At 40.3% G+C, this 14,203-nt stretch overlaps 1 protein-coding gene across 1 annotated transcript in view; it reads left to right on the top strand.

Moving 5' to 3' along the window:
* The window catches only part of ANKFN1 (ankyrin repeat and fibronectin type III domain containing 1), a 217,733-nt gene that overhangs the window by 186,814 nt on the left and 16,716 nt on the right, over positions 1-14,203 (top strand). Inside the window, exons 15-17 of the mRNA XM_090291469.1 lie at positions 1,516-1,666; positions 3,257-3,425; positions 13,073-13,239. Of these exons, the coding sequence (XP_090147595.1) occupies positions 1,516-1,666; positions 3,257-3,425; positions 13,073-13,239 (487 nt within the window). The remainder of the gene's footprint in view (positions 1-1,515; positions 1,667-3,256; positions 3,426-13,072; positions 13,240-14,203) is intronic.

Below are 14,203 nucleotides of genomic sequence, written 5' to 3'. Positions count from 1 at the left end.
TTTCATTTTTACAAGAGATTCCAGTACCCTTCACTCTGCCAGTTCCATATCCCTCATCCTTAAGAGATTAAACTGATTCGTTGCTGGTAGATATTTTGTGGTATTCCTACTGGTAATGTATTTTCTAACTGGATTACATATGCTATTTTAGCATGCTCTCCTTCAGGTTTGTCTATACTTGTGCTAGTCAGAACCCCCTCATTTATTCAATATCGGTGATGGGAGGAAAGAAATAGTTCCCAAGCACAGGTTCTCAAAGATTTTAATTATTTATGCAGCTAACATAGGCCCAGATTGAAGTAGGATTTCATTTTGATTTTTTTTCTTTTATTGGGACAAAGGGTAAATTTTCTATAGGCTGGAAAAGACTAAGAAATGAAACAGATATCTTGAAAACAGAAACTTTTCTAAGAAGGTAGTTGGTTAAACGAGTGTTTCTAAGGAAAAGCTCATGTCACAATCAATTTCATTTTCTGACCCGCAGATTGGAGCCCAGGCTGGGTAACCCACTGGAGAGTGCCCTGGGCGGAGGGGGTGTTCATGAGAGTGGGGAACATATGTGAGCACCTCCTCTTTCCATCCCCAGAGAGAAGGGCTTTCCCTTTCTCTCTAGCCTGCTCCTGGGAGCATGCTGCTGTTCCCTGGAGAGTCGGAAGGAGGAGAAACCCACCAACTGACTCTGTTTAGAGACCGGTACAAAATACCTGTGCAAACAATGTTACCCAGGAGATAATTACCTTGATCTTTTCAAGCTCCTTTTGAAGAGAGCAGCCTTTGGGGGAGAAATCAGACATGCTTTCCTCCCTCCACCATTCTTTCCCTCCCTTTCTGCATGATATTTGGAAAAGTTCATTAAGAAGGATTCTAGAGCATGCAGAATAAAAGATGCACACGACTGCTTTGAAAGGAGGATGGAAGCAGCGATATGTGTCCCTCCATTCCCTTTTTTTATGGAATTGTCAGGTGTTCCTGTTTGTGATTCTCCTCAAGCTTCTGGAAGGGGAAAGGAACCAAAATAGTCCCGACTATTATGACAGGCCAGGGTTGCAATGTGCCATGTTGTTTATTGCCTGAATTGGACCAGAGTCCTGGGTTAATTAATTGCTGAATTAACCAGCAGATAGATGCCCATGTGGCAAATGTAGGGTCTTAGGACTTAAGAGGATCTTCAGGGAAAGAAAAATAAAGACAGTCAGGAAATAATTACAAAATATCTAAAAGCTCCAATCTGAAATAAATAGATAAATAAATAAATAAATAAATACAAATCTGATACAAATGAGACCTGCTCTCCTGAGGTATATAGGTGATTTGATAGGGGCACTAAGCTTAAATTAGAAAAAGCTCATTTTAAACTCCTTTTGGGTGGCTAGAAGTCCCAGTTACTATAAATTGCATTGAGTTTTAACCACCAAAAATTGGTTATCCAGGTTCTGGACATGTACACTAAAAATGTTCTGAGCTGTGTTCTGAACTTTTGTTATATTTCTAATTTTAACTTGACTCAACATACAGAGAGGAGTGGGAATGGATCCAAAAGCTTTCTGGCTCTGAGTTCATGGAAAGTGTGGATCATACTTCTGACTGCCCCATGCAATTGTTCTTCTACGAGCTCCAGATGGCAGTGAAAGCTCTCCTTAAGCAGATCAATATACCTCTACACCAGGTACCAGTCTTTACCATTTTTATCTTCTTTTTATGGCTAATGGAAACTGCATTGTGGCATAAAACACTAAAGGAGATATATATATATATATATATATATATATATATATATATATATATATATTTCTGTATATTTCATTTTCATTTACTTAAATACCACTTGGCACAGACAAGCACATGCTGAATTTGATGCATACAAGTAGACACAGACTGCACTTCTGCCCTTTTTCTCCAGCTCCTCTGTGTTGACTTCTTCCAAGGTTCCTAGACCCCACTTTACTGTGGTCTGGTCAAACAAGGAAAAATCATTGACTAGTCCACCTTGAAAGACATGAAGTGTCAGCTTCAGAAAAGCATGAAGCAAGGAGAATAAATCAATAAATAAATAAGTGTATATTTAACTGTACAAATGTTGTGTCTAAGAACAGAAGACTAGTGGTAGTATAATTTATGCCAATGGCCAAGGTTATGCTGTACTATTTTTCCACAGAGAATTTACTGTCAAAATTATTGTCTTATCTAAATCAAAAAGTACAAGTCTAATCTGCACTAACAAGCAATTTCAAGAAAAGCTGTTGGCATGGTAAAAGCTGGATTAGCTCTGTCTAGTAAGTTAACATGATGTAGCATTAGCCTGAATTGTTTATTCTTTTCTTTTTTTTTTTTTTTTTGCCTGCCTTTACGCCTTCTACTCCCATCCAACACACACACACATGAACACACACATACACACGGTCCCTATACACACACACAAAGTTAGCCTATAAACAGAAGACTGTTACAGGAGCAACTGTCTCTTTCTAAATAACAGAGACAACCAAGTATTGGCCTCTGACCCACAGAGGCAGAGGGACAGAGTAGAGACTCCAAGAGTGTTCTTCCATTGGGATATCACTCTGATTTTAAGTTAATACTGCAAGACTAGCCCAAAACAGCCAACACCGACAAAGATTTAAATTGCACAAGATGCCATAAATACACTATGGGAGCAACTGAATTATTCCAGGGTTGGCCGTGTACGTGGGAGGAGAAAAAGAACTACCAGGCCTACTGGTGACAGTAGGTACTATTAAAGGGTTTCTTGCGCTTAGCAGGTTTGAAGCAGCTCATGTTTCATTGGTGACTCTCAGGCTACATATACATGTTGGGAGAAGGCTGCCTAACTGCATAAGAGTGCATACAACATTTTTTTTTTTTTTTTGATTCTTGTAAAATTTTCTCAGTCCTTGGCCAGAAACTACATTTTTCCCCCTTAACCAACTTAAATTGAAACTAGTGGATTTTTAATTCAATCCATTTTTGTTGCTTCATGTAATTATATTCATCATTTTGAAAAGCCCACAGAATGCAATCATTTTGTGCTTTTATAAGAAGCATAAATGTTGTTTTCAGAGTTTATGTGGAACGTTACTGCCTTAAATCTTGATTTTACACAGCATTATGAAATGGGCTGAACCCTAATATTTATGTTGTATAAAAACTGCAAGCCCGAAGCCGCACGGCTCTGTCAGCTGTGCTGCGCCGTTCGGGGTGTTTATGTAAGCGCGTGCTGTAACTCTCCTATTTTCCCTCCGCGCGTGTCCCTCTGCAGGCAAGGAACTTCCGCCTCTACACACAGGAGGTGTTGGAAATGGGTCACAATGTGTCCTTTCTTCTCCTGCTGCCTGCCTCAGACGACGTCTGTACCGCCCCAGGACAGAATAATCCTTACACCCCGCACTCAGGGTTTCTTCACCTCCCTCTTCAGATGTTTGAACTTGGTATAGTAGCTTGTTTCACCTAGAAATATTAGCCCAGCCTCCTTATAATAAAATCACAAAGTTCTATCTGTTCCCCCTTGTCCCAGTGGAGGGTCAATAAATCACATGATGGCTTTGGCAACAACCCTGCCTAGAACTGTGTACGGGTCTGAGAGAAAGCAAAGCTCCAAGACTATGTGCCTGAGCAATAATTATTGAAACCTAGCTAAGGCCCAATGGAGGAGGAGGGAATTCTAAACAGAAAGTTCAGTTCTCAGACTGCAGTTCTTGCCTCCCCTTTGCTTTCTTAAAACATAAGTACTGATATTTTCATGAAAAGCATCTCTCTCTCTCTCCTCCCCCCCACCACCCCCCAAAACTGGGGGGAAAATACTGAAAATTAAAATGTAGAGTGTGTATCACTTTGGAGAGGAAAAATGTCTATGACTTTAAATAGTGCTGATTTATTAAATAGATCCTAATATTAAACAGGGTCTAAAATTCCAGCATACCATTTGAAAAATTGACAGGGTCTCCCAGGATGCAATATTGTGATTATAATGTGAAATTCTGAATAGTGAAAGATCTTGTCCTGATTTTCAGAAATGAATAGCTTGGGCCCCAGCTTCCCTATTTTCACAGAGACCCCTGCTGCCCTGTGAATAGGGCGGCTTTGTCTCTTCCCCCATGCTTCATCTTGTAACAAGCCAATAAGAGGCAATTAGCAAGTTTCATCAGTTGAAATAAACTGTAGGATTTGTGGGAGACTGAGTGACTAGGTGGGTGGAATAGTGACAGACTCTCTTTGGATTGCTCCCCAGCGACCAGATTTAGAAGCAGACAAGGCAACTGCCTGATGTCTCATTCTGAGACTCGGGCATCTAAATCTGAATTTTTCCTTTAAGGATAAATGGATTAAGCCTCTCAGTTTCCCTTGTTCTAAGTAGTTCAGATGCCCAAAAGCTGATGAACAGCAATCGTTAATTTCCAGAGGAGGGAGAGTCTGCGTTCAGACTCCCAGAATGGGACTTGCGAGTCATGGGTCACCTATTGTTTGGCAGTGGCAATCACTTAACCTTTCTGTACCTTTTCTGTGTCAAATGATTACCATACCACTCCCAAGAAGCCTGGATGTGAATGTGACCATTTAATGAGTTCCCCACCCAAAGAACATTACTAGTCCATGATATAACGATATTGCTGTTACAAAATATAGTTTGGATCAGGTATTTCAATTCAAATTACTAAGTATAGACACCGGTGCCTAATGTGGAGATTCAGAGATTAGTAAAACAAAGGCTCTGCCCTAATGGGCTTTCAATACAGCAGTAGGAGTAAAATAAGAATACAAATTACTATTGAATGAGGTAGAATGTGCCAAAATCATCAGTATTAAGTGATATTAAAATAAGAAAAGAATGTACCTTTTCTCAAAGAAGATATCAGAAAGCTGCCTTGGAAGAGAGGATATTTGGTGTGGGTGTTAAAGAATGGACAGGATGTTAATACACAGAGATAATAAAAGCTTTCTTGCGTGGTAGAGCAGAATAAGCAAAGACATGAGAATATAAGAACTCAAAAAGAGTCAGGAAAAGAATAAGTGGTCCAATTTGGCTAGATCAGAGAAGAGATGTGAGGAAATAGTGGACATAAACATATATGGACAAGTTGTGACCATGTTAGTATCTTAACACGTTACATACCAGGGTATTTAAATGCCTTTTAGAAATGATGAGAATTCTCGCCACCCGTACGCAATGTGTTAAGAGTCAGGCTGAAGAATCTGTTTAAGATGGATTAAAATCAGGGATGGGGGTAATAGTTCAGAGGTTATTATAATGGCCCAGTGTTAGGGTAGGAACAAAACCAAAAATATATTTTATATAGAGATGTAAAAAACACTGGGAGTAATCAGCAAATTGGGCAACTGTTTGAATGAAAGAAGGTGAAATCTAGAGACTTCTAGAGTACCCCCATGGTTTTCAGCCTCAAAGACTGTAAGATTATTGTTGTCATTACATGAAGTATAAAAATCATAAAAGAAAATGGTCTGAGGGAAAAAGTGGTGTTTTTAGCTCTGAATATCTTGAGTCTGGAGGTGCTAATTCGACATCTGAGTGGACAAGTCCAATTGGCAGTAGCAACACAGGAGAGAAAGTTGGGTACTAAACACAGAAATCTGACCAATATCTATTGATAACATCTGAAACAATGGACGTGAATGACTGCCTAGGGACAGATAACTGACAATTAATAGGGAAAAGAACTAAGAAAAATACTTCATTAGAGAGCTAATCGGGAGTCCATTGTGTGAGAAATGGTCATTACAGTTCCATAACTACAGGAAAAACACATGAAATTCATTTCTGCACGCTGCAGTGGTGTTGGTGGGAACAGTCAATGATTTGGCATCAATCATAATAGCATATGACTCCCAAGGCCTGGACAGCCACGCCTGGCACCTTTCCTCTCTCCTTCTGCTTTCTGGGAAGCTCATCCACTGTTCTTGGGCAGCCACACTTTGTCCCCTTGTTGTTACTTTCTATTCCACAATTTTCTCTTTCCACTCATTTGTTCATTAATTCATCAATAAATATTTATCAAATAACCTACTATGTGCCAGGCACTATTCTAAGCAGTGAAGAATCAGCAGTGAAGAAACTCTTCATGAAGTTTACATTCCAGTGGGGTAGACAAATAGTAAACCAATCAACAAAAAATAATATTGTAGATGTCAGACAGTAGTGAGGGCTATGGAGAAAAATAAATCAGGGTAAGGGACTCAGGTGAAGTGACAGGAGCTGCAATCTTGTATTAAATGATGTGGGACGGCCTCTCTGCAGAAGATACATTTGAGCAGAGATCTGAGATTCCATACAATGGGGACAGGAAGTGCAAAGGCCTTAACATAAAGAGTGTGCTCAGCTAGGAGACCGTGGTAGGTGGAGTATATGTGGTGAGCAAGAGCAACAGAGATAGGAAGTGAGATTAGAGTCAGTAAGGGCCAGATCATTCAGGGAGTCATAGGTCAGATAAGGATTTTGGCTTTTTTTTAGTGTACTGAGAATCCAATGCAGAATTGTGAGCAGTACAGTAACATTTAAAAAGCTCTGCAAAATCCAGTAGTCCTCCCACGACAAAATAAAATAAAATATTTCAAAGCTTAACTTTGTTTAACCCAGCATTTTCCAAATTCATTTGACAGTGACTGGGACCATTTTTGTCATGTCACCTATTAAAAACTCACAGAAAACATACTTTAGGACATGATACCCTAGAACAGTGCTTTTCAAACTTTAATGTGCATAAGAATCACTTGGAGAACTTGCTCATGAAATAGATTCCTGGAGCTCCGCCAAGAGATGATAAGTCTGGAGGTCTGAGAAGGGGAGTGGATAATTTGCATTTCTAACAAGCCCTCAGCTAATAACTGATGCTGCCAATCCATGGATCACACTGAAGTAGAACTGCCTAGAACACAGAGAAAAAGACATCATAGGGACTTACAGAACTAGAGGTGCTGGGAGCATAGTAATAGGATCCAGCAGTGCGTATCTCTTTGACCTGCCTCACTTTTTCTAGTACTAAAAGTGATGTAAGACCATCAGATACCATTCTTCATCTATAAAAACTGGGCCACAGGTCAAAGCCTGGATCTCAGTAGTTCTTAACTTTTAAGATGTTTCTTCCTAGAGTAAAACATACCTTCTTAGCCTCCTGATCCTCCTTTGTTACCACATCATTGGTGACCCAGCTAATTAATGAAGACCATGTAAATTTCCAGAGAAGACCACTTGGTTGGGCTTGGTCCCATTGGCATACACAATTCTATTAGTCTTTTCTAGGAATCAGGAATAAATGTTGGCAGTACCAAGAAATTAAGATACTCTAGTACAATGCTTCTTGTACTTCAGCACCACCAGCTACAATTTTTAAAATATTGTTGGGCCTTAGTAAGAATCTTATCCCCAAGTAATCAGAGTTTTACAAGAGAGAGATTATCATAGCCCATAAGAACTTAATAAAATCTTCTACTGGAACCTCTAAGAACTTGCTATAGTGGGCCTAAGCCCCTCTAAGAAAAATGCTAAGCAATTTTTACTTGTTTCTTGTGAGTAGGGACTTCTTTCTTCCATAGATAAGTCCAGATTAAAAGATCAACACAGACACTAAGCATTTCTGAGAAAGAGAAGGCTATTGGAAATTCAGTCCGAACTCAGAAAATTGTATTAACATGGGAAATTCTAATACAATTTGAAAAGGTGCACATGATGGGAATGTGTAATTTACAATAGAATAAAGCACTGTGCTATATTTCAGTCTGACTTGTTTAAATCATCCCTGTCCCAATGGAAGCATTTGAGATTTGGCAAAATGAACATGCTCCTGCCAGTGGCCTGAGTGAATCATAAGTAACTTGCTAACCAGCTATGGAAAACTGCAACTGGACCTATTCCAGCACTAAATTATCTAGCCAGGACAAAATGATAAAGAGCTTAGCCCTCTGTGTCCTGGAATAAAGACCGGGGTGGGGAAGACAGGTATTGTCACAGAGGAGGATGCTGGGGGATGTCTAGGAGCGGAGCTGAGTTAAGGCAAAGTGGTACAATTCAGAACCTACTCCCATAGCCTGAGGGCTGACACTCCCCTATCCTTTGGATAAAAGCAGGATAACACTCCTCTGCAGTAATAAAGCATGTGCCTGGGGGCTGACAAGGGTCACTATGTATACTGTTCCAGAAACAAAAGGAAAAGCAGTATCATGAGTCCTTAGCATCTCTGTCCAGAGATGTAGCCCCTTGAGAATTTGCCTAGCCTGCACTGAAGAGGTTGCCCTACCTTGACCCTGTGAGTGGTCAGAATTGACAGCAGATATATGATGGGGAAAGCTACTTTTTATTGACTTCTTTGGGTCTAGGATTCATACTGATCGGACTAGCAAGACTTAAAAATTGGGGAATTTTTAAAGTTTGAAATATGGTATATATTTTACACTTCAGTGCTTGGCTACATGCTTCATTCAACAAACATTTACTGAGTTTCCACTATGCCAAGTACTATGCTGGGGCTGGACCTACGGACGATAGAAAGGCACAATCCGCCCACCAGAAGCCTAGAACCCAGTAGTGGATACAGACATCTACACTGACAGTCCCAGCACAATGAAAGAATTGTTATAAGAGGTAGGCTGTTGAATTTCAGAGGAAAGACACCTAATCCTTTCTTACAGAGATAATATTTGAACTAGACCTCGAAGGATAAATAAATATTCAGAAAAGGAAAGAAAATGCAGAGAAGAAAAAAGAAAATCATTTTAAGAAGAAGGAACAGCATGCACAAAGGCTTGGAGATCTGAGAAAATGGAGCCCAATTAAGTACATTCCCAGTAGTGCATTGTGACAGATGCTTAAGGCATTTGAGGAAGTGACAGGAGATGAAACTGAAAACTAAAAAGGTCAGAAGCACCAAGAGCTACTTATGCCATCCTAAAGAGGTTAGACTTTATCAGGTAGGCAGTGGGGAGTCATCAAAAGATTTAATAAATTGAATAATATGGTATTATTGGTATCTAGCAGTTTCGTGGAGGAAGGACTGCAGAAGAGGATAGAAAGAAAAAAAAGGAAAGGAAGGAAGAAGGAAAGAAGGAAGGAAGGAAGGAAGGAAGGAAGGAAGAAAAGAAAATAAAAAAGAAAAGAAAAGAAAAGAAAGAACTGACACTAGAGATAATGAAACAGTTAAAAGAGTGGTCCAGGAGGACAATGATAAGAACCCAAACCAAGGCTGCCACAGCAGGTGTGTAGAAGAGAAAGCAGAGGCAAGAGGAATTTAGGAGTTAAAATCAATAGGACTTTGTGAGTGATTTAATGTGGTTGAAGAGCAAGATGGAGGAGCCAGAGAGTCTGAACAGGGCACTGAGATGGATAATGTTGCCATCTACAAAAATGGGAATTACGAGGAGAAGGACAGGTTTGGGGGAGGGGAGAAATGATGAGTTCAGTTTGACAAATGATGAGTTTTGAGGTGCCTGTGGGATATCCAGGCATTGAGCCTAATGGAATCCAGGCCACAGACTTACAAGAAATGGCACAGTCTCAACCCTCACTCCTAATGCCCATTTTTCATGATTTAAAATACCATTCCTGAATTCCAACTGTCAACTCATTCACTACCAAGAGTCTTTAGAGGGGCATCTTCTGCCCAGGTTCTTCCTGACACCTTGGCAAAGAATCATGGAACTAAAACTGACCCCAGGTGGTAATCTTGTTGATTCCTTTGCCTCCAAACTAGGTTACATGACCCAGACTGATTAGGATTTTATTGAGTTAGGGATCTTCAGCGAGAATATTCTAATCTCAATCTTGTTCTAATCTTGTTCTAATATTCTAACTACTAGATGTTTCATTCTTCCTGGGGGGATGGGGTAGGGGTGTGAACAAACATTTATTCTGTATCTGATGTGTGGTATGTGCTGGGCCAGGCACTACTATTTAATCCCAGATAGGCATTCATTAGTACCCCTGACTTGGATATGAAAGAACTGAAGCTCCCAGAAGTTACACACCCACTAGTAGTAAGTGCCAGAACTATGATTCAAATACAGTTCTTCTGCTACCTAAGCCCAAGTACTTACACTCTACTATACTCCTAACCTGGCATCTAGTGTCGGTGCCAACTACATTTTAGTCTGTTACTATTCTATCAAAAAAAGACAGAGAAAACACCACACAAAAATTAGTCTTAGTTTGTAAATTACTAACAAATTAGTAATGTGGTCCAGATAATGCATTATTGTACCCTTATAACATTCTGTCTGTAAAATGCATGTGATTCACATTAGAAAAGAATTAGAAGCTTCCAGTCTATCCTCCCCTCCTCAGTGATGGCTACCAAATGTATCATTGCTAAACCACAAAAGACTATGTTAAAGTAACATTTGTTAAAGTAACATTAAAGGCTCTGGATAAAAACCACTAGAGCAGGAAAGTGAAGCGCTGTAGTTGAAAGGTCCTCACAGGTCACTGTGGTGAGTGGCACGGGCAGTGTGGGCGCTGTGAGACCACCCACTGATCCAAGCCTCCTGCCGCAAGGAGACACAACAAGAGAAAGTTGTGGACACCCTGGTGTTTTAGAATTTAGATGAGACTGATAGTGAGTGCTTCTTTCAAAGAAATTCTTCAGTCCCTCTCCCTATCTTCCGAAGTCGCAATTTAGAAAGGAGGGAAAGGGTTTTTTTGTTTTTTTTTTTTTGGTTTTTTTTTAACAACTTGGTCTGGAAAGGCAGGCTGTAAGACACTTCACTCTTCACTCTCCAGCCAAGAGAGGGCATCTGTCAAGTACTAACAGGCTATAATCCCTCCTTGAAAGGTATAAAGAGACATTCAGTGAGCTACAAGTGTCAAGAGTAAGCTACAAAGTAATGGTGACTCTTTGCTGCAGACGGCCAGTAAATATCACAGAACCTGGAATACACCTTTCAAAACAGGGAAATCCAGAGCACTGTGAGAAAAGAGAGATCAGAGGGGGAAAAGGGAGACTTTGAAGGATAGGTCTGCCCTCTTCAGATCAGGGTGTGCATTTTGTTGTTGTTCAGTCAATAAACATTAATTGGGAAGCTACAATGTTCCAGATTTTTAGGAAATAAAAATTAATAGGAGGCATGGTTCTTGCCCTCAAATAAATAAGTCTAATACCAAGGCAGTCAAGTAAACACATAACCAGGATAAGTGTCCTGATACATTTAGAAACTAGTGCCAGAAGAGCACAAAAGAGAGAAACTAATTCTGCCTGGGGGGAAGAGGTGCCAGAGAAGATTTCACTGAGAAGACATTTAAGTATCAGATGAAGCTGACCTAGAGGTATTGGTAGAGAAAGGTCTTTGAAGACGAGGAAAAGGCACGTTTAAAAACATGTAAGTGCAAAAGGACTTGTAGTAAATTCAGCTTGACCAAAGCTTAGGGTCAATGCCAGCGGAGGTAGAGGTTGGAGGGTGGTTACAGAATGGAAGGTACTGAAGATACATTCAAATCCTAGATTGCAAGGAACTTTCCTTGTGGTGATAAGACGTTCAGATTTTATCCTGAAATCAAGAAGCTCTATGGTCTTTGAGCAGGGAAACGTCGATCATCAGAGAGGAGCTCAATAGTTTGTCATTTACTAACAGGTTCTATGAAATCAGTTCTTCTGTGTGTCAGGCAACGAAGTACTAGCTAGCTAGAATAGAGGAAGTATGAAGGAAGGATCTGACACTAGAGAGAAAAAGATCAACCCCCTGAACTGAGACTACCCGAATTAAGAAATACCTCCTTGAAATGTTGCACAGCTGAGGTAAAAAGGGGCTGCTGAAGCCCTCCCTCACCCCATTTTTCTCTTCCACTTCCATCTGAGGAAACACACACAGAGCAGGTTACCCAGACATCCACCTGAGAGTCATCCTAAGAGGAAATCAAGCAAGGAAGCAGTCTGTGGTGAGATGGAAATTGTAGGATCACAGAAATTTCTCAATGTGCAGAGAAGCAGGGCTTCCTCACAGAGGTGTAGAGGTGATCAGATGCCCCACTTAATGTCCTGTGGTTTTTAGCTTCCTTTAATGGCCAGGTCTAGGTCTCAGAAATCAACAGCAAAGAGGCCCAAGGGAATAATTAGATATTCTTCCTAAACTTTCTCACTAAAAAGCCAGAATGAAAATATTTCCACATATCTGTTGTTCAATAGCAGCCATACTTCCAAAGGCTGGAACGCACTGGTACGGGTCAGAGGTACACAGAGTGAGGTTCCTAGAGAGTGAGTCTCCAAATTCAGCAGTGGACCTGGAAGACACTGGTACTACACGAAATCTGGATGCTTTCCTTATCCCACTGGAATCTAAAGTTACAGTACACAATCCCAGCCCGTCAGAGAAGTATGGAGAATCTGAGCAACTCAGGCTGTCTGCACCAGGCTGAATCCCACACTCCTCTCTCCCCGCTCCATAATGGAAATGAAGGTTAGACTGCCGACCCTGGCCTCTGGCCCATTATCTTTTGAGGGAGGAAGGCCAACTCTGCTGAAGACAAAAGTGGTCTGTTAAGGCATCAGCTCTACCACCCTTCCAGAGAGGCTGAGGAGCAGAGAGGCAGGAGGAGGATCAAAACCCATCATATTAGGTCCTTAGGGAAGTTTTCCAGCCAGACAAAAGACACCTGAGAAAAGCATTCCTTGTATCTTCTGGGACTTCTGGTCTTGGAAAGAAGCACACAAAATATATACTGGAACTCAGACACAGTAATCAAAACTAAGTTTCAAATTTTTACTTGGCTTTTTTTCCTTTAAAGTGATAACCAAACTTATTTTCCCATTATACAAATAAATTGTGTATGTCTATATATAAGAGACAGAGAGATATACGCAGCCCCAACTTTAGGGGCTAAACATCACCAACTGCAGCTAGAGCCAACCCCACTTCCCCATACCTTTCCAGGACTTGGTAAACCTTAAAAGGGAATACTGTCTGACTAAAGCCAGACAACTGGCTCCTTAAGAGCACATTTATAATTTATTTATGGCTTAATATTTTCCACTGATAGGATTAATAAATCATGTTTTCATTCAACTTGTGTTCTCTGAGGTATGAATTTTTCTATTTTGATACCAGATCTTAACATGTTTTATTTTGCTTGTCCATTTTCCAGTGCACTTTTGCAGCTACAGGGAGAAATTTATTAGTCTGTATTGCCGCCTTTCTGCTGTTGTGGAGTTGGATTCTCTGAATACGCAGCAGTCCCTGCGGGAAGCGATCTCAGACAGCGAGGTTGCAGCTGCCAAACAAAGACACCAGCAAGTTCTAGACTTCATTCAGGTAACAGTATGTTTCTTCCAAGGTAAAAGGAAGGAAGATAAGGCAGGGTGGAAGGGATGAGAAACAAGCATGAGAAAGAACAGCAATCTGGGCTAATTTAAAGACCAGAGTGTGCAAAAACTCTGGGAAGTGTGAGTTTTTAAACAAAAGCTTAAGAAAAAGCCCCAGATAAATCACGGTTACTAAGTGCTACATCAGCCACTGTGGCAGGTGGCAGTGGTTTCCCACATGGGGAGAAAAATCACCACCACAAGAAGTAGTGATCCAAACAGGATTCTTACTTGGTATTATTCTTACCACTGACAAATCCAACAGAAACTTTCTATTAATTAACTCATAACCCCAGAGAAAAAGAGAAGAAAATAATCCACTAGTTTGTGTTAACCCAAATCAAGTTGGACTTAAGGTTCCTCATACTTTGAACTTCTTTCTGGCAGAGATGACACTTTAAGGTGTAGCTGCAAAGGTTAGAAAAATGTGATCCCTGTCCATGGCCTTGTCTACAAAGGCCTTACAGTGACCACCTCAGGGTCTTGTGGCATCAAAAGAATCTGGATCTGGTCTGACATTGTCTCTAAATCCCTTAGACAAATCTTATGACCTTTCTGCCTAGTCACCCAATTCACAAGATGAGTACAATGGCAACATCCCTGTAATAAAATCTCACTGTGATGAATATTCAGTTCAATTTGATAAATATTTACTGAACATCCAACTGTCAGGCTCTATAAAGGGATATACATTGAGTTAGACATGGTCCCTCACCTTAAAGACTTTAAAATTCACTAGGAAAGACGAGAAATGTGTATAAATAAAATCTGTAAAATGAGTTAGGTGCTAAAAGGAAAGTAAAAAATAAATTCTTTATCAACACAAAGCAGTAAAAATGAACTTACATTTGTGAGAATAAGAAAAGTTGCCATAAAGCAAATAACAGATATCTGAGAGATGAGCAGGGCCAAGA

The sequence above is a fragment of the Furipterus horrens genome, unplaced genomic scaffold (genome assembly GCF_987537825.1).
Source record: "Furipterus horrens unplaced genomic scaffold, mFurHor1.1.pri manual_scaffold_11, whole genome shotgun sequence".
Taxonomy (NCBI): domain Eukaryota; kingdom Metazoa; phylum Chordata; class Mammalia; order Chiroptera; family Furipteridae; genus Furipterus; species Furipterus horrens.
This window is presented reverse-complemented; position numbering and strand designations above follow the sequence as displayed.